Below are 25817 nucleotides of genomic sequence, written 5' to 3'. Positions count from 1 at the left end.
AATCAACTGCGACGCTAAACCCCAAATACACTCTTAACGCCAGCACTTGTCCATGTCTAGTACTGTATGTTTTATTCATGTTTGCTGCACAAAGAAATATTTTAAAAGTACCCACATGAGGGCCTTGTGTGTGTAATCATTGCCCCTCCACCCTGCCTGCCATCTGAAATAGGCCATGCTGACAGAAAGATATTGCTTTATTGACATACCTCTGTGGATTTACAGTTCAAATGAACTCACGTGATGGCACAACCACTCACGCTCCACTCATCACTTATCTGTGGGCCCCTTTTTGGTCCACCCATTAAATGTAGTGCACAACAGCATTTTATGATGTTTTTCTGAATATTTTTTTGTGTGTAAATAATGTATGAATATTCACGACAAAATCGAAGCATATGCTCTAACGTGAATCTTACGAACGTCAGTGCTCTGCTGGGCTCTATTTTTATTGTTTTCCACTGGTTGCATGCAATGTTATAGATATAATTAAATCAGCTGCATTTAGTCACAAGTTTGAGGTCGGGCTACTAAATGGTTCAAATGTGTGGGTTTTAGGGTGGATGTCGTATTAAGTAAAGGCTAGTCAGGTGAAGCTGGACGGAATGTAACAACAGTATTGATATTAAAACGTAATCAGATTATTATTATTATTTTTGTTTTTGTTTTGTTTTGTTTTTTTTAAATCAGGGTTGTTTAGCGGATGCCGGATTCTACTGGGTGATACTTTGCCACTGCCACTCCCATTGTGCATGAGTGGATTTGAAATGTAACTACAGTAATATGTTATCCATGTTCAAATGAAACCAGCAGCTAATTTTTCAAATTCATTAAAGCAGGTGCAGTTATTTGTCTAAAATGTGCAGGTTGCAGATACGTCATTAAGTAAATACTAAAAAATAAAAATTGGTTGTGCTGGTTGTGGATAAAATAGATGGTAAAGGATTGTGCTGGGCGGTAATCGTGACCGTCCCACTTGAAGTGTATCCCACTTGGTCGCGTGCCCGCAACATTAAGCGTAAGAGAGGGAGTGTCAAGAGAAGCTATATGTTATTTAAATTAAATCTGTTGCAGCAGATTTGTTTTTTTAATGACAACTGCCCTAAACCTGAGTGCAATTCTTTGCAGATTTTGAGTCAAGTGAAGGCAGGTCTGGTGGTGCCTAATGTGGATAAAATAGATCAATGTAGGATTCTACCTGTAATTTCCGCCTATCTGCATATTTCTTTTTTTTTTTTTTTGCGTGTAGTGCAGTACACAATTTAAAGTTTTATTTGGATCACATTCCAATTGTACAGTAACAATAGAAATCCGGAAAATGCGTCGTGAGCAGTTGTGTCCTGTTATTTCGCGAGGACAGTGCTGCTTAATGAAGGCAAATGGCAGATGAGGAGTCAAAAAATCGATGCACAGAGAGAGATTGTTTGCTTGCTTTCTTTGCTCGAGGGGGCAGGGATTTGGGGGCTGGGTTGAAAGGTCACAAATGAAACAAATTAAGGGTGAGCCGTGGCCCCCAGGAGGAGGCATTAGTCTCAGAGATGGGATCCAGATGGGGAGAGCGTGGGTGAGTTTACAGGGTCCTGAAAGCCCTCCTCCTCATCGTGCTGCTCATCTGTTTTCTGAGTGACAGCAAGCTGAAGTGTGACATGCCATGTCTGACAGAGGTGTCGACGTGTTTTAGGCGTGCGCTTCTCCCCGTGTCTCGCACCCGCTTGGCTTGTCTGCATTCCTCATGCGTGCCGAGCTCGGCCTCTTTTAGTTTGATGCCGTGGCATTAAGTAGCTCGAAGGATGACTATTTTGGTTGCCTCACGATGACCATCCATAAAGATCATATAGAAAAATTCTTAAAAGGGAAACATACCCTGAGAACACCCACCCCACCCCCACACACACTCTATTCGCTTAATTTTATTTTGGCCTGGCGGTGTCTCGCTGCCTGTGAAAACCATGTTGGGAGAACGGCGGGTGGGCGGGGGGGGGGGGGGGGGTTTGGGGGCGGCGCTTGGAAATGCGTAAAAGCAAAGTGCATGGGAGCAAACAAGCTGACAGGTGGCACGCAGCTCACTAACCTCGGAGGAAGTCGTGATGCTGCGATGGCGTCATTGCCAGATTCATGGCCTAATTAACGCTTTGAAGGCACGCTCAAACCGTGTGCAAATGGCTGTTGGTGAGACTAGGCCCGCTGCCAATGTCGTAGACGTGGGTTAGACTTTTTAGTTACATGTACAGTAAGCACGATGGTTTCACTGAAAGCGTAACAAATATAATTCTTCACCATATTTCCGCTAATAGTATCCAGGGGCCTTTATTAAGTCAACTGTATATGGTGCGAGGCCTCTTTGAGAACATGTATGGAATGATAAACAACAATATTGCTGGTATATTACAACTTATCTGACATATAGTTAGCGAGCTAGTTATTTGGTTATTTGTTTAGTAATCTATCAATCTAGCTGCATTTAGTCACGAGTTTGAGGTCGGGCTACTAAATGGGTCAAATGTATGGGTTAAAGGGTGGATGTTGCATTAAGTTAAGGTTAGTCAGCAAGCTAACTAGTTATCTAGTTATTTGAGTAGTTAGTTTTTTGGGTAGTTAGATTAATAGCACGATAACTAGTTATTATATTATTATGTATATTATTATCAGAGGTGGGTAGAGTAGCCAAATACTGTACTCAAGTAAGAGTACTGTTACTTTAGAATAATATGACTCAAGTAAAAGTAAAAAGTAGTCCTCCAAATAATTACTTCAGTAAGAGTAAGAAAGTACTCAGTGAAAAAACTACTCAAGTACTGAGTAACTCGTGAGTAACTTCTGATTTATTTTTTAAAAATCAAAGCCTGAATGTCAAATAAAATGAAAATAACCAAATAAAATATGAATGTGCAAATTCAGATATTGATGAACAATATCACTTAATCTAAAACAATGAATAAAATCTTGGTAATTCAGCTCCAAGAAATGCTCTTTTAATATTTTTTTTCCACTTGTTAAACAGCACAATACTGTAGGCTCACCAAGCAGATTACAAGAACAGGAACAAGGCCGCAGTGGATATAAAAAGTATACAGAACCCTGTTCAAATCCCATATTTTTGTGCAGTAAAAAAAATCATGACCAACATAAGCCATTACCATTAATGTGACCAAGAACTATTTTTTTATTTATTTATTTATTTATTTTTGTCACTAGCGATGTTTTTTGTGTATCTTTGCCATTTTAGGCAGGGATGTTGAATGACAATTCTAAAAATGGAATAACTCCAGGCAAATCTGACCTATATTCGTTTAACGCAGCCAAAATGACTCGAAAAGAATAAAAATGAATTGTTCAAAATTCTTCTGCTTTACTTCTTGTGACTTTTCTCACTGTTCTTTAAACAACGCCAACACCAACGCTATCCCTCCGCTATCTCTTTTCTCTCACTCCACAGCTGTAATTATGCAGGCTGCATGGCAGACTTTAATGCCTCTGCCATTAGCTGGCTATATTTGTATCCCCCTAGCATTTGCCCCAACAAGGTTGACCCTGACACAAACTTTATGGACAATTACAGACCTCTGGGGTTATTCTGAGTGAAACACAGTGTGCAGCGACGTTTTTGTAGCTGCACAACAAGCCTACCTGCTGGCCAGAGCATTCGGGGCGGGGGGCAGAGCTTTTCTTGGAAGTACTCTGATAACATGGCTGCCAGATTGTGTTGCAAAGTCAAATAAGAATAGTGTTTTGGTTTTGGCCCAAAGTAAACGATAAGCCGTCGGCATTCAACAGCGCGCAGACCTCCACCAAGGCCCAACAATAATCATTTGTGATAAGCCCCATTAAGATTCATGTTATTTTTGTGCATTATTCACATTATTTCCAGATTCATGTTATTTTGCACACTTTTCACATTATTTGCTTATCTCGCAGTGGTGTTACAAGTAAAAATCCTGAATCATGAGTTACAAGTTCACTTAATTGATCGAGAAATTATTTATTTACTACAAATGATGTATCTTTGTTCATCAATCCGTGCCAGCGACGTATAGTGACAGGCAGAGCAAAAACGTACCTGACCACAGGCACAATGTAAAATCCTTATAGCTCTAAGTTGCTATCTTGCTATGGTAGCTTTGCAATTCTTAGCATGTTAGCATTGTTTCAATTCTCATTAGAAATAGTATGCAGGCACTGGGGAAAATGTAAAGTCTGTATCTATACATCTCAGCGCTTTCTCCACTCAGGTTGTTATCTTGCTAAATGTTAGCATAGCAACTGTTAGGATGTCACCATTTGCACTATCCTCTTTCACAATACTACCTGACCCAAGGGCACAAAGTTAAAGCCTTATCGATGTGTCTTTGTGTTTTAGCAACAGTCGATCAAAATTGGACATCATTCTAGTATTTAAATTGTTTTATTTTGTTCTTTTTTTTTTGTACATAACTTTACTTACTCAGTGTCTTAATCGCGGGATGCAGAGATGAGTACATTGGTCATCCATGAACATGTGTTGCTAGTTTCATTTACTCCCCCCACCTTCGTCTTGTGTAAGGTTGGCTGCTGCGCGAGGTACGAGGCAACTGGATCAAGCAGCGGCGCTTCTGGTTTGTGTTGAGCCAGGACTCGCTAGACTACTACAGCGGCCCGGAAAAGGGAGCCCGCCGACTGGGAACGCTGGTGCTCACCAGCCTCTGCTCGGTCATCTGGCCAGACAAGCAGACCTTCAAGGAGACTGGTGAGTGGCTGACACATGGCTGACTCACACTTGAAGTCTCCGTCGGCCTGTAATGTCTGCAATGTTCATCCCCCCTTGTTTCGTGATTTGGACTTTTTAAGAGATTCCGAGGCAGATGTTTTGCATGTTTTCTGGTGTATGTGATGTCTTGTGGTTCCTTTTGTGCTTCCACACACACTGTAATTGGGAGTATATTTGGGAAGCCCCAGCACTGCTCAGTCCAAAATGTGGTCGAAAGTTTGTTTAGAAACCTCTCAACAATCAGTCAGGTTTCTCTGAATGAAACTAAACATTTAGAGTATACCAGGAAACCAGTCTGGATGAAATGATTGTCAATATTTTGGGATTTTACTACTCAGCCTTCTGATCCAGAAGCAAATATTTTGGACTACCTCATTGTGCAATATGGGGAATTGTCTTGGCAGAAGTACGGCATCTCTACTGGCTTTGTAATGACTTCCTTTTAGCTACTATAAAACATTTTGTTCCTTACTCTAATTAAAAATGTGTACTTCCTCTATGGACTTTCTGCTTCCTTATATGTTAGTTCCTGTTTAGACCGCCGCCCCCTAATTAATTACATTTTCATTCATTCCTATTGGATCATTCATGTGACTGTTTAAGGCTAGAGTTAGAGAGGTAAGTGATTCAAGGACATTGGTCATTGCTGTTTATATTATGAACAAATTACTCAATTTGGCGTTTGTCTAGATGAAGATGCATTTGTTTCCCCCAGACTTTCATTGGCACATTTTTTTCCTATTAAATATTTTATTGCCATAATATTAATATCAACAAATGTTAAAGAAGACAATAGATAGAACAAAAATACAACAAAATTGGAATTTTAGGTGACAAAATACATATCTGACCTGACCATAGAAGCAGGGCCCAAAATGAGTTCAGAGAATTAAAGTTTGGGTTCGCAATTGAATTTCTGCCAATAAAAAAAGCAAAATCATGAACTGGTCTGCAGAAAACATCTCTGTTTCCTCTTTGGCTGCTGCCCAGCAGGTTGTCAATAACCCTGCAACTGTTCCTCGAGGCTAACTTCCTGCAATGGGATCGCACAAGTGCCTTTTTGGCATCTTTTGAGCGAATGTGAGAAATGTCAGTAGCACCAAGCTGTTAGACCTCATCGTTTTGGGGGTTAGGAGAGCAAGACTGGAGGATGCGGTGCCAAGTCACGTAGCAGGAAGGCCTGATAAGAGCCGTGCAGCTTAGGCAGGCCTTAGTGGCTCATACAAGGAGCTCTGGTTTTCCACAAAGGGGACTTTGGAACACTGGTGACCCAGTTCCACTATTTGATTTGGCGTGGTCCAAGTCCAAGAGTATGGTGATTGATCCTTACTAGGGTTGGGCATCGTTTGAATTTGAACGATTACAGTTCTGATTCCGGTCGCTTGTTTTCCATTCATGTTCAAAGTGATTGCTTTAGGAGACAGGACAGGGGCCAGAAGGTTTGCATGGTTTAAATAAGGCGGGTCCAAAGTACGGCCATCAATTTTATTTATTTTTTTTTTTTTGCGGCCCGCAGCATAGACTAAAGTCAAAATTTGACACAGCTTGTGTCATTTGTCCACATTGTACTACAGTACGTACTTTCTACAAGGCAGGAGAAGAGAAGAAAAAGTTTATTCTTATCTCTCACTCTCTTGTTTTCAACCAATCACACATCATTCAGTAGGGACACTGTCCACCCGCAAATCCTGAAAAATAATTGATTTGCTTTACTACCCAGCTGTTTTTTTTCACTATACAGTATACTGTATATAAAAATAAATATATTATAGCTTTGCATATGTACATTGATGGATTGGTTTAGTGTGTTAAATAAATAAAAAATGTCAGTGGCCCTTGCCTCCTTTGATATTTCTGTATGTGGCCCAGGGAAGAAAAGGTTTGGACAACCCTGGTTTTAAATAAAGAAGCTAACCATCTATTTGTGGATTAAATTGTCTGAATTTCTCCATGAATTTTAATTCTATAAACTTTTATTTTGTATGAACTTTATAGGCATCTAAAGTAGGAACCGAAATTTTAAAATGTGAACAAATCTGGGGGAATCGAAATGTTAGTGCCGGTTCCAATCGATTCTCGAGACTCGATGTCACATTATGTATCATATCAGTGATATAATGTGATGTTTCCGTGCACTTCTTTAAGGCTACTGGAGCATCACGGTGTATGGGCGCAAGCACTGCTACAGGCTGTACACCAAGCACTTCAACGAGGCCGTGCACTGGGCCTGCGCCATCCAGAAAATCATCGACACCAAAGCGCCCGTGGAAACGCCCACGCAACTCCTGATCCAGGACATCGAGGTAAGGTCAAAACCGCTTGCACCACCCAACATGAACAGCCGCCGGGCTACATGTTACTTCCCCCAGCTCGGTCGCCATGGAAACCACACAAAAGACCAGAAGTCCAAAGTTTCCTTTCTCTCCTTGATGATGTCATCGTATTGCTTTGGAGCTCAAACACTGAGGCAGAAAGTGAAGATAAAAGTTGTTCTTTGGTGCTGAGTCACCATGAGTGAGCAAACAAGACTGAAGTGGGCTGACGAGGGTTATTTTTAGAAGCGGGGTTGCTAGCGAGAACAGCTCACAGGAATTTCATTGAGCAGGCTGTCGACTCGTCTCGTCTCGGGCCGGTCGACTGAGGCAGAGGACTCAGCGAGGTCAGATAAACAGTCCACTCGGCTTCGGCCTCTTGTTTTAGTCATCTACCAGCGAGAGTGTCTAATCTTAAAGTGCTTCATCTCTCCAGCTGCTTCACCTGGATGGGCCGAGCACTGCTGGAGGGGGTGACGTTTCAGGGCTAAACTAAACCATTTTCATAAACTTGGTGCGAAAGAGTGAATGCGATTGATCTGAATGATAGGCAGCAAAGTAAACGACTGCACCATTGATTCTCAACTAGCAAAGAAAGCCGCAAGCAGCTCGCAACCGCTTTTCCATGGCAAACCCTTGAAATGATTGTGAAATTTTGACGCCATGCTCCGCCCATTTTAGATGTAGGCAAAAGAGCTTTGTAATTTAGCATCGTCCATCAGGCTAGGATACGTGATTCCTGTTTGGAGATCATTTGGTAGAATGTACATCTTAAGAAGCTTTATGGATTAAAGGTGACATTTCTTCAACATCCAAGAAGAGTTTGGCTGCCTCGATGAAAATTTTTGCTGATTACCATGACTTGGATGAATTTACACGGACATAATAAAGAGCGATTTTAAGAGGACTATGGCACCGGTTGGTGCTGTGCCCTCAGAATTTTTTTTTAAATTTGTTTCCGATGTTAAACTTTTATTTAAAATAAGAAAAGATTTTACTTTGAAACTGAAGGCATGCAACAAAAAACACACCATTGCGGACGACTGGTTAGAGCGTCTGCCTCACAGTTCTGAGATCCGGGGTTCAATCTCTGACCCCACCTGTGTGGAGTTAGCATAGGGAGTGCCTGCGTGGGTTTTCTACGGGCACTCCGGTTTCCTCCCACATCCCAAAAACATGCATGGTAGGTTAATTGAAGACTCTAAATTGCCCGTAGGTGTGAATGTGAGTGCGAATGGTCGTTTGTTTATATGTGCCCTGCGATTGGGTGGCAACCAGTTCAAGGTGTACCGTCTCCTGCCCGATGATAGCTGGGATTGGCTCAAGCACTCCCGCAACCCTTGTGAGGATAAGCGGCTCAGAAAATGGATGGATGGATGGAAGAAACTTTGCTCCTCAGTTCCTTAAAAATGTGCTATGAAATGTATGTTTATGCTTAGAAATATAAATTATGTATGTTTTCAAAGGCTACTTCTATAAGAGTGAGTCAAGACAAAATGGGTGTTGCGCACTGCGAGACTGGTCGAGAAACCCTGCGTTACACCACTGACGACCCACTTTTTAAGGCCTCCTCACACTTAATTTAGTCATTTCACCTTTTGAGACTCTCTCGAAATTGGCAACAGAGGCGGTTCTGTTTAAGCAAGAATGATCGCTTATCTTTTAAGCGTCTTTTTTAGCCATCTTTAGGGTGATTGTGGTTTATTAACCCCCCAGCCCTGCAGGGAGTTTAGCTTAATCGCTTGTTCGTTTGCTAGCTTGACCGATTAGGCTAAAACTCTGTGCAGATCCGAGTATTCATTAACATTGTCCGATTGTGTGTATTTTTGAACATTTTCCTCTCAATAATGCATGAATCCTCGTGACAGATGTTGGGCATATGCAGGAGGGGGCGTTCAGTTAGCTTCTGTCTGTTAACAATCGTATTACTTCCAAGAATGTAAAAATGCAATGATGCATTTTTACACAATTTAAAACTGAAACATTTCCCCGGTGTATTAATAACATACGTCAAAATACTTCAAGGATCAAGAATTGATCCGTGAGCCACTGCTCACCGCGCCGCCCTCAACTGCGCAGCCAACACTGAGTACAGCGTTTGTTACCATGACGACCGAGGGCAGAGCGAGAGGCTTGCGACGAGGCAACTCTAGCCCAGAGTGTAAAGAAAAAAAGCGACCGCCCATTAAGACAATAAAAGAACGAATTATATTGTCACTCGTGAAAGCAGCACCATCAGCAAGTCGCCCAATTACACTTAGCCAGTCCTTGCATGTGGCACCTACCCGAACCATCCATGCCAAACATTTAAGTATGTGCCGCTTATCAGAAGCTCACATTGTTTGCTAACCCGCAAATGTTGAATCGAGGCAACTTGACTCTTTGTGGTTGTTGTAGTGATTCCACTTAATCCAAGAGGTTTCTTCAGTTGTAAGTCCCGTATTTATGTCTCTGGTGGGTGTCTCCCCTGGTCACAAACGGCCCATTTAGTAGCCACTTTATCTTGGGTCTGAGATCATTTTTGGGGGAGCGATGTTAACTAACATTAATCTATGGTTCTTTCTTGCACTGCAGCTCTGCGTAGTTTGCAGTTAGCTGCCAAATCTGGGCATTCTTATGTAAGTTAGCCTCACTGTTACCTCGCAGTCCAGCGGACAACAACAAGACGTTTTCGGAAATATGCAGCTCACAAAAGATTTACTTTGTTGTGTAATTTCACACTTGATGAATGAGCAGGCACTCCAGAGACCCAACTATTTCTATCCAAGCAATTACAAAGCTAATTTTCCTTAATATGTCCCCCTTAACGGAAAGAAAGAAGGAATTCTGCATAAACTGTCAACCATTCTGTAGTGTAAACACACCTACACAGTGTTTTTTGTTTGTTTGCACTGAGCCCACATGCTTGGTGTGGTTTGGATAATGAGGCCAAATTATGGACATGTTTATGTGACAAGCAGCATGTCATGCCTCATCTGACACCAACAAGGCTATTGTTGTAGAAGAATGACACTACAGCTGAAGTCTGAAATAAAATTGTGTAATTGTCATGTTCAAAGCATCTGTGTTTCATTCCTGCCCTTCAAACAGACAAGGCTGTCACCAGCCTGCACGGAACACTGCGGAGGAATGGGTCAACTTGGGCCCCAATGAGTATGCTCGTATGGAAGCAAGCGCTAGGGAAGGTGTCTTCGGGTTTGAGAGGCTCGGGAAGAGTCGAGAGAACGGCGGTGGCAGCGTTACTAATGAGCAACAGGTGCCGCAGGGCCGTATAGCGTGCAAGCAATCTGTTGCCGCTGGAAGGCGTTCGAGCACGTGGGCCATGGAGAACTAAAACATGTTGACCTGACTGACACGGGCGGATAAAATATAACATATCTGTCGTGCTGCAGCGGTTTGCCAGATCATCACTTGACCTCGCCGGCGCTTTGAAGGTTGCCAGAGTGGAGCTCCAATCCGGCCCAGACTCAATGACCCGCCTGGCCAGATCGGCCGCACGCATGGTGGAGCGATATGAACCTTCTCAGCAACTTTTGTTTCACCTGTGTCCTCCAGGAGAACAAGTTCAACCCTGAGGTGGTGGAGCACATCTTCCAGCACAACCCCATCCTCAAGTACACCCAGGGCCCCCTCTACGCCTCACTGCTGCCCTTCCCCTATGGCAGCCTCGAGCACACATGTAAATCTTTTGACACACACCCACATGTCATGAATGATAAAATGTAGCATTGTTTGACAGCAATGTGTTCAATTTTAATAGAATTTTGTATGTAAGGGTGCAAGGATTGCATCGCTTTTGTTTTCCTTCGGCTTTTTTGGTGACACAGCCTCAGAAAGGGGGCGTTAAGAGAAGGAAAAAAACGGTCTATGTGAAGTAAACTTCACATCATGGCAGACCTTTCATAATGGCTTTTAACAGTGGTTCTAATTTATTTACACTTAAAATTTAAGATTATTGAAAAATGAGATGTTACAAGTGCATCTGCCATGCTAATCACGTCCGCACTATACCTTTGTCATTTCAAGTCAAATTTATCGATATAGCCCTTAATCACAAAAAGATGAAGGGATCGTCCACAGCAACAGCCTCACTTTGCTCTTTGCCACCTAGTCCACTCCAAGCAGGCGAGGGGCGGGGAGGAGAGAAGAGAAGCAGCAGTAAAACAGGCCAAAGTCCAGTTTTCAAGGGGTGAGGCAGGGCAAGAGAATAGTTGCAAGATTGTAATGTGAGAAATGATGAGATTGTATAATAATTAAAATAATATTTTAAACAATTATAAATAATGTTAAATGAGTCTTAAGTCAACATTTAAACATTTTTACAGAGGTAGCTGTTCAAATTTCCATGTGTAGGGCATTCCAGAGTTCTGGAGCCCGAATAGAAAATGCTCTCAAAGCCGCTGACTTCTTTTACGCTCCAAATGTCACCAAAAGAGCAGCATGTTGTGAGCGTAAGGCCTGGGATGGAGCATAAGGTACCATTAAGTTAGCAAGATAGGATGCTGCTAAGCGATAGGGTTATGAATAAGTAACAAAAAAAAACACTTCTCAGGTGGATCGGGAGCCAGTGAAAGTCATTTAAGTTAAGCTTAGTGTTGTTTAATATTAACCGAGGCTTGTATGACTCTTGGTTTTTAATGACAATGTTTTTTTGTTTTTTTTTGGTTTTTTTTTTTTAATTGACGACAGTTTCAAAACTATTTGGAAATGGAAACCATTCCACAAAAATTGCGACTCCTGACACTATGCACTACACAGTCTGGCAGACGTTATAAAAAAGCTTTATTTTCTCACAAAACAATTGCTGCCATATTGGCATTTTTAACCGCCTTTCTTATTATACCCTGTTTTTTGTTTGTTTGGTTTTGTGACAAAATCCTAAGTTTTCTACTGGTGTATTGCATCAGGAGTCACTTGGCGGATTTCTTTCTACATTTTGAAACTACTTTTAGATTTTCGTCATCATAAAATCACATCTTTAGGTCACATTCTTAACATACATTAACAGCAATGTGTTAAATTTTAGTTAAAGTTTGCATGAAATTTTAGTAGCAAACAGAAATTTTGGCATCTTGGAAAAAAAAAAAAAATTGGTTAACGGAGAAAATCGTAATAAAAATATTCACATATACTGTAAATAAAATAACAGCTAATATTAGTCCGCTTACTTCATGCAACTTCCTGCGTATGTTCTTCTCTTAACACCCATGTTGAGGCTGCTAAGTATCACAAAAAAACAAAAACAAAGAAAAAGCAAAAAACTAGTAATCCTTGCTGCGCAAAGGTCTTGTAACAACGCATCAGTTAACTGTTACAGTTAAGGTCTATTTTACCTGAAAATGTTGCATAGTGCTCCCATTTGTAACCATTTTGAATGGTTCACAGACCACCACGGCAAGGGCTACGGCTCGTTGTGTGAGGAGGCCGTCAAGCTCTTCAACAGCCTGCAGCAGCTGGAGTCTGTTCACGACGCCGTGCCCATCATCCAGGGCGTGCTCCAGACCTGCCTCGACCTGCGACCGCTGCGCGATGAGGTCTACTGCCAGCTCGTAAAGCAGACCAGCCACACGCCTGTCCCCTACACCGTCGCCCACCTGCGCTACTGGCAGCTGCTCACCTGCATGAGCTGCACCTTCCTGCCCGGAGCCGCTGTCCTCAAATACCTGCGCTTCCACCTCAAGCGGTAACTTACTTTATATTATGATATATTATGCGGACAAAAGTGTTCAGACACACTTCTTAACTCATTCATTGCCATGAACATTTATATTCATCAACTGGGGAATCCAACTCTTCACTGCCATTGACGAATATATAAGTCAAGTATGTTTTTCACCGGTGAGGCTTGTAAATTTTATCACTTCACACTCAACAGACTGTTTATGTATGGTATTAACAGTGTGTGACAAAGAAGTTAGTAGAAGGTGTGTGTTGTGATCATAAGAATAGATGACGCAGTTCATGGAGTGAATGATGAACTCCATTTAACAAAATCCACTGAGGTTCAACTCGAGCCATGTGGTGAGTCAGCGTTCCTCGTGGCATTTTTCCTTGTTATTTATTTGTAAATAAGTTATTTTGCCGCGGCACGGTGGCCGACTGGTTAGAGCGTCAGCCTCACAGTGCTGAGGACCCGGGTTCAATCCCCGGCCCCACCTGTGTGGAGTTTGCATGTTCTCCCCGTGCCTGCGTGGGTTTTCTCCGGGCACTCCGGTTTCCTCCCACATCCCAAAAACATGCATGAATTGGAGACTCTAAATTGCCCGTAGGCATGACTGTGAGTGCAAATGATTGTTTGTTCCTATGTGCCCTGCGATTGGCTGGCAACCAGTTCAGGGTGTACCCTGCCTCCTGCCCGATGACAGCTGGGATAGGCTCCAGCACGCCCGCGACCCTAGTGAGGAAAAGCGGCTCAGAAAATGGATGGATGGATGGAAGTTATTTTGCCGTCATAGCCTCTTCTCAGCCTTGTTTTTGTAGTTTTATAGTTTGAGGTATCACAAAAGTACAGCCTGGTAGATATAATAATAAACAGTTTTATTTGGTTTATGTAGGTTGTTTTTTAAGGCAATCTTGTATTTTCCCGAAGAATAAAACAATATGATGGACCTTTGGTAGTCAAACAGTCCTTTCCAGGTGCCTGTTTGACCTTTGAATAAAATTTTCCCTGAGGAATTATGCTAATTAGCTAATAATTTTTATTATTAGCTAATAATTTTTATTATTAGCTAATTATGAAGGTATGTTCCCTGTAAGATAAAATGGAATGTTGTATTGAAAAATGTTAATACTCTACACGGAGTGTTTCAAGTAGCATTTTCGCATTGTTAGCTGTTATGTAAGTGGACAAAGATGCTAACTGTTATGGCTAACTGCAATGTGTTTCATCTTTGTCCAGTTTGTGATGGGATCCTGGATTCTTATTAGGAGTTTCAGACTGTGTTTTCCTTTGAAATTTTTGTTCAAATCAAATCAAATGCTGCTGTTGGGTTGATGTAAGATGGCGGTGAAGACAAAAAGTAAGCAGGCGCCAGCGTCTCAAGAGTGCCATTTCAGCTATTGCAGGCTCCGGATTTGCAGTTCTGAATTAACGCCTCTGTGGTGCACACTAAACTATGCTATTAGCCCACTAATCTCCCTCCTCCGCGTTCTCTCTCCCCCATCAAACAGCAGCGGAGTCCTTGTCTATAGGAGTGACTGCAGAGTCAAATAACTTGACGCCTCTTTTTTGCTCTCACGCACTTTTTCTCGCCACTCCCTTTGGAAAGCTGCAGCTGGGCAGCGCCAAGGCTGAAACTGGGCATGTGGCTCAGAAAAGCTTCCACTCCCCTCCATCCCCCACCCCTCCCACCATGCAGTGCCCCCAGAGAATGTGTGAAGGGAGGAGAAGTGGCAGAAAAAAAGGGGGCATTTGAGGGGATCCCACAGCCTTGCTGGAACATTCCTAATTATGTTTAAGGAGCGGGACAAATTCCCACCCCTGTGGCAGTGTTGTCATTAAAAAGGCCCTTGTCTGAACGCCTCTTTTTAATGAATTTTTCACCCCGGCGTCATGTAACGTAATTGTTTCCTTCCTATTCCATCCCTGCTTTGTGTTTAGACAAGACTGAGGTCATATTAACCAGGGATTAACTTGTTTTTATACCTATATGATTGGTATAAACTTGTAAATGTTTTCTTTGGACGATGACTGTTTAAAAAAATGTTTGGAAAAGTAAATGAATCCACAAAAACCCCAGTGGTTCTCAAAGTGTAGTACGAGTACCACTATTGGTTTGCGGGCTTGCTCTAGTAGTGTGTGAAAGAATCACCAAATTAAATGTTTAAGTTAAAATCCAGCTGTCAAGTACAGTTCATTTGTATGTAACTTAAGTACAATACATTTGCATTTAATCTTTTAGAACAGTTTGTTTTCAATTTATTAAGTGCAATTTTTTTACTTTTGTGCAATACATTTTCATTTGATCAGTATTTGAGTACAGTTTTTTTATTGTCCTCTATTTAAGAGGAGTGTTGATGTTCAAACTGCATAATGTTATAGTGTCTTACAGTAATATTAAAAACTGTACAGGGAATAAAACTGATGCCTGTTTTTGGGATGAACATTTGGGTCTAGTACACTACTGTATTTTATTGTTGGTTATTATGGTCATACTTGGAGAGCTAAGTATTTTTTACTTGCTGTAAAATATTTGAGAACTACTTACTGCCTTACCCAGTAGACTCCATAACATGGCAGACATATTCTTAAAGTTTTGCCACAAAACTTGGTTTTATTAAATCATGTCAAACACCAAAATCCACAAAATTGAACTTTTCGTTTTGTAATACTGTGCAGAGAGAAATAAACATTCATTTTCATTGACAAAGAAGTGTACCTGAACGTTATGTGACTGCTTACATGAAGCCAGTATTAATTACTTAACAAACAGGTGAAAAACTAACACAGAAATATACAAAATACAACAAAATTGACACAGAGATGCATGGGAGATACCTTCAATACAGTTTCATTTGCAACACATGACTGCGAATTAGCTAAATGCGTGTGAAGTGCATTTGCATCTGCAAAATGTCACTTTAAAGATCACAGTTTGGGCTCATAACAATTAGCAAAAAGCACATTGTGAACACATTACACAGGAAAATACAAAACGCCAGCAGAAGAGGAACACTTAATTATCAACGATTCCTAAATATCAACGATTGCGCCACTCTTCACACTGTGCATGCGAAGCGGGCGACGGGACTGCTGCTAACACCGCAACTCGCCGCCCGAGGACGTCGTCATCCTTTTTGCACAGCATAATTTGCAGTCACCTAAAAGTGTTGCCATTGCTGTCCATTAAGTATCTACACACACACGCGGCTAACATATCAGGGTGGTGATATTGTATCGGTGCGTACAGTATCAAAGCATATGGCATCTTGAAAGAACTTCCTAATATATGTTTTTGTGACTATATTCAATATATATATATATATATATATTTATTTATTTTTTTCAATTGCATCAGGAGTTTGTGTGGATTTCTTTATACTCTATTGCCATTTTGTGTTTACGCAAGACTGGTCTTATAACTTCATCAAATTTTTCATTTAATTTCACACCTTGCACACTCAAAGGGCAGCATTATAAGGCCCAGTTGCACGCACGCACATACGCACCCTGGCGCGCTCACCAGGGCCTGGCTCGGATGTTCCGCCGAGAGGAAACGGCGGGTCAGCCCGGTTCACAGGAGCGGAAACACCTTTTCCTCTTTGGTGCGCTGAACCCAAAGGCAAACGTGTGTTTGAACTGCTTTTTTACATCCCGAGAGCTACAAAATGTTGTCACATTTTGTCGTTTTGGCAGTCCAAAGAAAATAAAACTTCAAAAGGGATGATGTGGTAGACTGGCCGCGTCACACTCTTAAAAGGGTGTGGGTCACTTTCAACACGACACGTTTGAACAGTTTTTCTTGTTACCTCTGCCAAGATGGTTATGTTTTCATTTGGGTGGGTTTTTATAGGGTGACGACTGAAACCATATTTAGCTACTTAAAGTCAAAATGGATGTTACGTGTTCTCCTAGCCCATCAGTGATTAAAATGAAACCAAAAAAAAAAAGAGACCAAAATAATTCATTTCAAAACTTTTCCGACCATTAATGTGACCTGCACAAGTGTGCACACCCTCTTATAACTGGGTTGTCATGTTCAGAATTGACGAATCACTTTCAGATTAAATGGGAGTCAGCACACACCTGCCATCATTTTAAGTGCCTTTCATTAAAAGCAAATGCATTTCAGATGTTCTAGTCGGCTTTTTTGTTTTCTTTCTAGCAGAAGCCTGAAGGTTTTGTGCCAACACTGACTGGTATTAAGGCCCCAGGTTCAACCTGATGGAAAAAAATGCCCCAAAGCATGACACTGCTACCAGCGTGCTTCACTGTGGCGGGCTTTAGGTGATGAGCAGAGTTGTGTTTGCGCCAAAGATCCCTTTTGCAATTATGGCCTTAATGTTCAACCTTGGTTTCATTGGACCAATACAAAATTTCCCAAACACATGTGAGAAAATGTGGTTAGAGGTAACATTATTGTTCGAAAAAGTTGAGAAATGATTTATCTTGGTCTCATTTTTTTTATGTCACAAAAAAAAAGCAGTCATTTGAACTGGGGTGTGTAGACTTTTTATATCCACTGTAGATTGTTTAGTTGTTGTTTTTAACCTTGACATTATAAGAAATTAGACTGGCAAATATAAACATTTCACATCTCTGTTGCAGAATCCAGAACCAGAGTCCTGAATCAGAGATGGACAACTACGCGTCCTTCATCAGCGAGGCTCTGGAGAAGACCAAGTGTCGCGAGTGTGTGCCGTCATGGGAGGAGATCCACATGCTGATGAGCAGGCAGGAGATGCTGTGCACGGTGCACTACCCCGGATCTGGGTGCTGCCAGCTATACATCAGCTCACATACCACCGCCAATGAGGTTTGGACCCTTACGAAAACATTACTGTAAATCTGTTTACTCAAAATTGTGGGAAGTTTTCACCAAAGTGCTACAAAATGCTGTTCACTGGAAAATATTGAGAAAAAAAATCTGTCAAAAGATGTCCACATCCATGCAAAAAAAAGTTCTTCCTTCACCCACGTCACTTTTGTCTTTTTTTCCTTCTTTTTTTCCCCTTGTACAGTTTTATTTTTTTGCAAATGTTAATTGTAATCTTTTTTTTTTCAGTGAAAATACTACATCTGTATCGTATCTTTATGGAACCTAAAGCCTGCCGCACACTGAACAATGTTTGTTCACCATAGGTGGTGCAGAGGATGCAGCAGAGGCTAGGCCTGAAGGACAGCAAGAACACATTTGCTCTATACGAGCAAAACGCGCTGTGGGAGCAACCGGTGACGGGCGGCGCGCTCATTGCAGACATCCTCACCAGGTCAGACACAATCAAAGCTTTTCAATGTGCGCTAGGCGGGTGGTTATTTGTTAGTCAACAGAGCGGCGGATTGTGTTAACTCCTGTGATTAGCTTCCCCTGCTGAACATTATGCAGCAGTTTGATGACAAGTGACCTTGTCTTGGTGGTGTTGGTCAAGTATGACACCCTGGGGAGGAAACCTGATATTTTTTATATTCTAGTTTCCAGTTTGTTGTCTCCAGTTAGCTGCAATGCAGGAAGCTCGTTTTTAGCAGTTTTGGGCAGACACTATCAGAATAAATGACCTAATTTACAACAAATTGCACTGTAGTTGTGCCTTGAGAAATGCGTGACCCGACTTACGAGTTTTTCAAGATAGAAGCCGTTGATCGGTCAAATTTTAACATTTTTTTATTTATTTTTTGCTTTGCTCATACGAGCGCTGTCTGGTGGCAGGTGATGTAACTCATGTCACAACGCCGCCTGTTGTGGGTTTGGCAGCTATAATTAGCAAACATTCTTCAAAAAAGAGCATTCATGCTGTTTATTGCCACTCTCAGCTGAAGCTCACTGTCAAAGTAAACAAACAAAGAGAATTACACGATGTGTATTTAAAGCAACCACATGAATTCTAACATACAATGGGAAACTCCATCGGCACACAGGCTAACAATTAGCATCTATGTGGCGGTGTTGTTCCCAATTCAGCAACAGATATCTGAATACAAACAATGCTTTAATTTTGTCACAACACCAGAAAAGACGGTACACTGGCACATTTGAGCAACTGCTTTTCACCTCGGAAAAAGCTGCTGCCAAAATGGTTCTTTTTAGTTTGAAATGGCTTACTTTAACTAGGATCCCTCGCCGTATCGTGGCCGTGGTTTTGCGCAGGTCTCTGCTTAATTCCTTTAAATTGTATTTAATTATGTCATTACTGTATGTTTTTATTAAGTATAGTATTTTAACTCTCATTAACAAGCACATTACAATTTTTAATGGGTTTTTTTTGGATTAATGGAGCATTTCTCTTGGCTGCACTGTTTCTAGTACCTGGATGTTAGATTTTTTTCTTTTTTTTTTTTGTCCAATCAGATTTGAGCCTCTGTGTGCTGCCATGTCAATCTAATGTGCCCACGGTCTTCAACATCAGTAGTGCTGGATGATGTAACCTAAACTACATATATGGGACTGTTTCTTGAAGCAATCAGAATTCAAATGACGTCATATTTTTTCCGCTTTCTGCCTGGTCGGTTAACTTTAAGTATAATGTATTTTATTGCAATGTTTTTGTCATATTATTAGACAAATATTGATTCTGAACTGCTCCAGATGATGTTGCGTGTGGTTATATTGTCTTTTTGTATAGTATTGACTGTTTCTATAACTGCGACGTGGTTGTGGGGCTAATAAGAAATGTATTAAGCCCACTGAAGGCCCATGTACCAAATGCACGGCCCACTACTGATTTTTAGCGACACAATAGATTAATTTGTACATTCAGTATTAATGGTTCCTGTGGTGACTTTGTGTGCCAGCATCTCCAGCAAAGAGTGCGAGTCCAAAGGCCAGCGCAAGCTGTGCTTCAAGCTCTACTGTCTTCTGGACGCGGACAGCATTTCAGTGGACAGCATCGAATATCTCTTCCTCTTTGAGCAGGTAACACATTAGACACTCTCCGGCCACTTTATTGGGTACACCTGCAGTCTCCAATAGAAGGTGCTCAGTTTGGACGCCCCAAAACTCACTCAGTAGTTACTGAAAAAGAAAGTTTCAGCCAGTTTCAACTGATCGACATGAAATTGGGTGGACATGTCTGCCATTGCAGGACACTTAAGTCTCAAAGACCCATGACTGAAATTGAACAGGAAGTCGGCCGTTTTGGTTTGAAGCAGCCATTTTGAACAAATTCCAGGGGTTGTGTTTTAACAAACTAGGACGACGGAATGATTATCTTTGTAAATACACAATTTGTCAACAGATATTGGCTAATTAGCATTTCCAGTAAGTACCAAAATTTCTTATGTATAATGTGCACCCCCAAAGTTGACCTTAGAATTCTGGAAAAATCTTTAACCTATAATGCACTAGGCAAAACACATTCAATATTATTTTAATGGGATTCAAACTGTCAAGCTTTTCAGAAAAGCATTATCATTAAACAAGACATGATCATAAATAAATTAATGATGGTTGTTGTTCAGTCATCAGTCGTATTTATAAAAAAAAAATAATAATAATAAATAAAAATACAAACAATTAATAAAATAAAATAAAATTTAAATGAAAAATCACAAATTCTGCCTGGCTATATAAATTTATGAACACAATTGTACATATATTTACCAGATTACTAGCAACCTTTTATTGCTCAGCGACTGTTTTTCTCAATGTCTTTATGTCTGTTGTCGTACTAGAGCAGCTCCCACTACCGGAGACAAATTCCTTGTGTGTTTTTTTGGACATACTTGGCAAAATAAAGGTGATTTTTATTCTGATATGCAGTCATATGTACCCCTGTCATATTGGAATGAAAGCGTAGGCTACACCTTTTTCATAACCTCTAGGTGGCATACTAGAATTAAAGTGTACAACTTTTTCCTCACTTCTAGGGGGCGGTGGCATATTGGAATGAAAGTGTACAGCTTTTTCATAACCTCTAGATGGCGCCATACGTTTATAAAATGTCAAAGTCTTTTTAATGTTCTCCTATACCTATGTATAATGTGCACTATTGACTTTTGACAATTTGGGGGGGGGGGGAACTGCGCATTGTACACGAGAAATTACAGTAGTTTTTTAGCAACTTGAACAGGGTGTGGTAAAAAGGGCTGATGGCAGGACAGAGTCGTTTTCTGACCCTCTTTTTATAACTTATAGTGCCACGAGATGGTGGTACGCGGCCAGCTGCCCGCCTGCGAGGAGGACCTCCAGACGTTGGCGGCGCTCCGGCTTCAGGCCGTCAGGGGGGACTTCAGCACGCACGCGCCCTGCCCACCCCTAGACGAACTCTTCCCCAGCCACGTGCTGGAAGCCCGTGTCCTCATGGCCCAGGTGCTGCCCCCCTGCCAGGTGGCCGCGCCGACGGGCTGCCCCGTCACGCAGCGCTTCCCCACGGGTCTGCTGGCGGGAGCCCTGTGGAGCCACGCGGCGGCGGCCCACAAGCAGAAGGTGGAGAAGGACCTGCGCCTACGCAGTCGCGTGAAGGAGGAGGCGGCGGCCGTCATGGGATCCATCTTGGAGCGCTGGAGGGGCCTGTTGGGCTCCAACTGCAGAGATAGTATGGCTGCCTACCTGGGCATAGCGCGGCAGTGGTCCGGCTTTGGATGCACACTGTATGAAGTCGACTTCTACATTGTGAGTAGTCGCTGTCGTGTAAATGCCCGGGATCAAACCTGGGGCCTTTTGGTCACAGACCACATTCCTAGCCACTCCACTACTTGATTCAATATGGCGGTTTGTTTAGTCAACTGGCTCTTATGGTGCTATATAAAAATGTAAACAGTAAAAGAACATGAGAAGGACAGCAATAGCTGTTGTATGTTTACAGTTATAAAACATGAATATTTATTTTTTAGGAATATTCAATAGGTTACTTTACATAATCATAGTGTTTACACTGTTTGAATGGCTGAATATTTTCTTTGTATAAATATTTAACTTAGGACATTTGATAGTTTGATTTACAGGAACATAATTACTATACTTAATAATAATTATTAATTATATTTATTTTATCGTTACATTTAGATTAAAAGTGCTATGTAAGGTTTGTATTATTTTTCAATATTATGTTGGAATTACCATTTGTTTTATTTAATAGTCATATTTTAGATTAAAAAATATTAAAATCAATGTTAAAACTTTTATCTAAAAATACATACGTTTGAAATAACAATTACTATTAATGTTATTTTTTTACATAATTATTATACTGATTTTTTTAAATAACACAAAATATTTTTTGAAAAATAAAAATGTAAAACAAACAAAAACAATTGAAATGAAATTGTAATACAAATGTTATGTTTCACAAAAAAATTGACTTTAAAAAATAATGGCATAAAAACAGCATAAAAACACTGCTCAAACCACCCATAGGCGTTTATTTGAGGACTACCATTGTCGTCAGTCTCAGTTCTGCAGACCAAGTATTTAAATGGTTAAAGTGATGGCTGTAATAACATAGTAAAGGGCATAGCACTTAATTGCATGTGATCAAATTGTTTGACCTTTGCTCTGAAGCTATGATATGGCTTTTTTAGTTAAGATCTCAGCATTGACATGCAATGAGTCAGGGAAGTGTCACTTATCGTTGCACAAAGAGGATATGCAGATGTTGCGTTCGAGGTCACGCTGACATTTTGAGTGTCCCCTCCAGAGTTCAACAGGGAGTTTTTCCCAGAAGTTGTGGTTGGGCGTAGCGGCCAGCAGCGTATCTCTGTATCGCCAAGGAGAGGCCGAGGCCCTCGAGTCGTTTCCTTACGGACAAATCTGCTCGTACGGCGTCTCCGACAGCAACACGTTCAAGATCAGCGCCGGCGGCCGCGACATGCTCTTCGAAACCAACAAGGTAACCAACGGATGACCACTTGGAAACGCTCCAAACGGAAAATGTAGAACTATTATAGTGAGTCAAATGGTCACGCAGATCGGTGTTATCACGATATTGCAACGCAAAATATGTCAGGAATTTGTAGCACAAGTCAAAAAACTAAAGACAGCCAAAAGCAATTATGCTCAAAACACATACAAAAAGAACTAAAAATACAAAAATATTCGGAAAGAACTGCTTAAGTATTAGATAATTCAAAAGTAGAAAAAAATACAAATATTACAAATAAAAAGATATTACTACAAACATATTAGGAAAATATTAGACAAATATTATACGAAAAATACACATTACACAAAAAAATATACAAAAATGTTGCAGAGTAATACAGTAGAAAAAAATGGAATATTAAAAAATACGCAGTCAAATAAACATTCGCAAATACAAAAAATACTGAACTATTTGATGAAAGTACAAAATTAAAATTTCAAAAATTTCACAAAAACAAAAAGTAATACATAATATTAGACTAGAAATATAAAAATCTTAGAAAATATTGAAATAGAAAAAATAGACAGGTGTTGGAAGAAAATAAATGATTAGACAAAAAAGGAGAACATTTTAAAATTCGACATGGGTTTTAAACATTCACAAATATGAAGAGAAAATACAGAAATGGGAGGAAATGTTAGAAGAAAAATTCAATATTCGAAAAGTATAAATAAAAAAATATGGAAAATAACTGAAATAAATGTATAAATTGACCACAAATGGTACAACTTTGTGACATGAAAAATATAAGGACTCCGATATTAAATGTGTCTTTGTGTCCCGTCCCAGCTGAGCGAGATCACGCAGCTGATGAACGCTTACTTCAACGCCACCCGTCTGCAGCGAGGCAAAAGCGACGCCGTCAAAATCCACGACGGCACACCGGTGGGCTTCCGCCACGCCCCGGCCCTCCTGGAGCTGCCCTCGCACCCCGTCTGAGATGGACGCCGCCCTGCCGCCTGGGGTCCGGGGGGGAACGAAGGCGCGGGATGTTCTCGAACACGAACCCTCACAGCTGGACCACGAAGTACTTCCACATCTGCTTTCTGTCTTTCCCCTATTTGGGTTGACTTTCCTCGAAGGCGGCTATCATCCCTTCCCTTCCCGCGACCTTCATCAAGGAGTTTTCATAAGGTCCCGGATCAGGCTCGCATTACTGCACAAGTGTTGATGCAGCCAACCATGTGAACTTGGAACTGGAAACAGATGTTGCGCCTTTGCAGCTCAAGTCACGATGGCCGCTGCGCTCACGTGCAGAACCCTGACGGGAGGATCGCTGTTGCCGCCGCCGCTGCTTCTTCTTCTATGGTTTCGCACCCACTTGTTCGGCCTTGACTGATGTCGTCACAGCGCAGCTCAACTCTGTTAACAATGATAAAACAGTGGTATCTTGATTTAGGATGATTTAGGCCCTTTTACGGGCCGTAGCTCATTTGATTGTTTTTCTTCGGACAAATTTGAGTTAGGGTTGAGTCACAACATCCGCCCAGCATCCCACGTCTCACTGATAATTGAGCCAATGAGAACTAGAGTGGAGGAAGTCCACTTTTGTCATTTTGCTTGAGAGCGATCTAAAGTTTTACAACAAGGTAATGATAATAGTTTTTACAGTACTTGTGTTTCTAATTTCTTTATTCATTTCTGCACTTCAATTAAAAACAAGAAGAAGAAAAACAACAATGTGTTACCCTACTCTAGTTCTCAGTGGCTCAAGTTTACATTATTATCTTTGCAATGATGTCAGACAGTCAACATGGTGACAAGGCAGCCTATCGGATATCTGGTCCACAAGAGTTTTCAAGCATAGATTCTTAACACCTCCACACATGCAAATACATATTACAGACACGCACACACACAAAATTATACAATGAAAGAAATGTTCTATTACACGAGCTCAGTCATGGAACAAATTCAAGATCAAGGTGTCTGTATAAGAAGAAATAACAGGTGCCTCTCCTTTTTTTTAAAAATTATTATTATTATTTTTAAACAACCAAGCTGTACTAGCGCAAAGCCCCACCCCCCTGAGCCGCAATCACTGGACACTTCATTAGGTACACTTGCACAGTCCAATAATGACATTCTCCCTTCAAAAAGATAATAATGCTCAGTATTAATCATTTAACAATGTGTGTCATAATTATTGTTGTTGTCGGTTGCACTGAATGCATTATAACAAGAGCTGTGGTCTGTCACAATTGAGCATTGTTCATTTTCATATTGAATCATTAGTTGGTGCAAGTGTTCCTAATCAAGTGAGCTCTGAATAAGGCCAAGGATACTTTTGTAGTATTATTTACTTTTTAATTTTTTTTTTTAAATAATTTTATTTTTTTTGTATAATGTCTGTGGTTAAGTGCGCCTTTTCACGTTAGCATCACGTTTGAGCGACGGCACCTCAGGTGTCGTATTCGCTGCTCAGGTTATATGGAAATACACTTTTGGAACAAATGTCCCCAAAGAAATTTCAACTGTAAGATTGAGGCACCGAAAATGGATGGCTGGCTTTGGGCCTTTCGTGTCCAAACGATCACAATGTGTCATAGTAGCAAGCAAGGGACCGTCTGACAATTTTTTGCAACTAGGATGCCGTCAGTGTTGATGCTTAAAACAACAACAAAAACATTAAACGTTTATTCCCAGAGCCAAAGTGTTGCCAAGTTATAGGATGGACCAAAGATGTTTTTTTTAATATATATTTTTACAATTTTCCCCCCTCCCTGCCCCGCCCTCCAGTTTTCTATTAAAGCCTTTATTTTGTGGAGCTAATCATGCGGCATAAGTTGCCCATGTGACAATAAATACAAAAAAAAAAAAAAAAGAAAGAAATGCCACCAGCTTCTTAGATATCAGATCAATCTGCACAACTTTGACTGCTTCGCAGCTGCAGGCAGCTCCGGGATGATGTAGCAAAACAATAAGAAAAGAAAGTGTTTTTTTGTTTTATATTCAGCTTGTTTGTACGCTGCATGGTACCTCTTTATCTAACGTGTGTGTATAGTTGATTGCACTATTTTTTTTAACTAACTTGGAAGTGCAATAAGACAATGTAATTAATAAAAACAGCACCATTTTATCAGATTGTACAAGTTTGTTTGTTTTTCCCCAGGCAATTGTGGCATCAAAAAGGTTAGTCTTTGTAGTTTTTGTGCCCTTAACTATACATAAACACAAAATCTTCCTATTAAGAAAACATTATTTTTTTAATGAAAATGTACAAACGTCTTAAAAATTAAATGGCT

General features: G+C 40.9%; 1 protein-coding gene across 1 annotated transcript in view; it reads left to right on the top strand.

Moving 5' to 3' along the window:
* Window positions 1–25651, top strand: part of plekhh3 (pleckstrin homology, MyTH4 and FERM domain containing H3) — a 46205-nt gene extending 20554 nt beyond the window's left edge. The window contains exons 4-13 of the mRNA XM_061749915.1: window positions 4541–4723; window positions 6890–7047; window positions 10612–10735; window positions 12442–12739; window positions 17324–17531; window positions 17858–17985; window positions 19505–19625; window positions 20847–21323; window positions 22348–22539; window positions 23362–25651. Of these exons, the coding sequence (XP_061605899.1) occupies window positions 4541–4723; window positions 6890–7047; window positions 10612–10735; window positions 12442–12739; window positions 17324–17531; window positions 17858–17985; window positions 19505–19625; window positions 20847–21323; window positions 22348–22539; window positions 23362–23511 (2039 nt within the window). The 3' untranslated portion in view covers window positions 23512–25651. The remainder of the gene's footprint in view (window positions 1–4540; window positions 4724–6889; window positions 7048–10611; window positions 10736–12441; window positions 12740–17323; window positions 17532–17857; window positions 17986–19504; window positions 19626–20846; window positions 21324–22347; window positions 22540–23361) is intronic.
* The last annotated feature ends 166 nt before the right edge of the window (window positions 25652–25817 follow it).

This window comes from Phyllopteryx taeniolatus, chromosome 16 (genome assembly GCF_024500385.1).
Source record: "Phyllopteryx taeniolatus isolate TA_2022b chromosome 16, UOR_Ptae_1.2, whole genome shotgun sequence".
Classification (NCBI taxonomy): Eukaryota; Metazoa; Chordata; class Actinopteri; order Syngnathiformes; family Syngnathidae; genus Phyllopteryx; species Phyllopteryx taeniolatus.
This window is presented reverse-complemented; position numbering and strand designations above follow the sequence as displayed.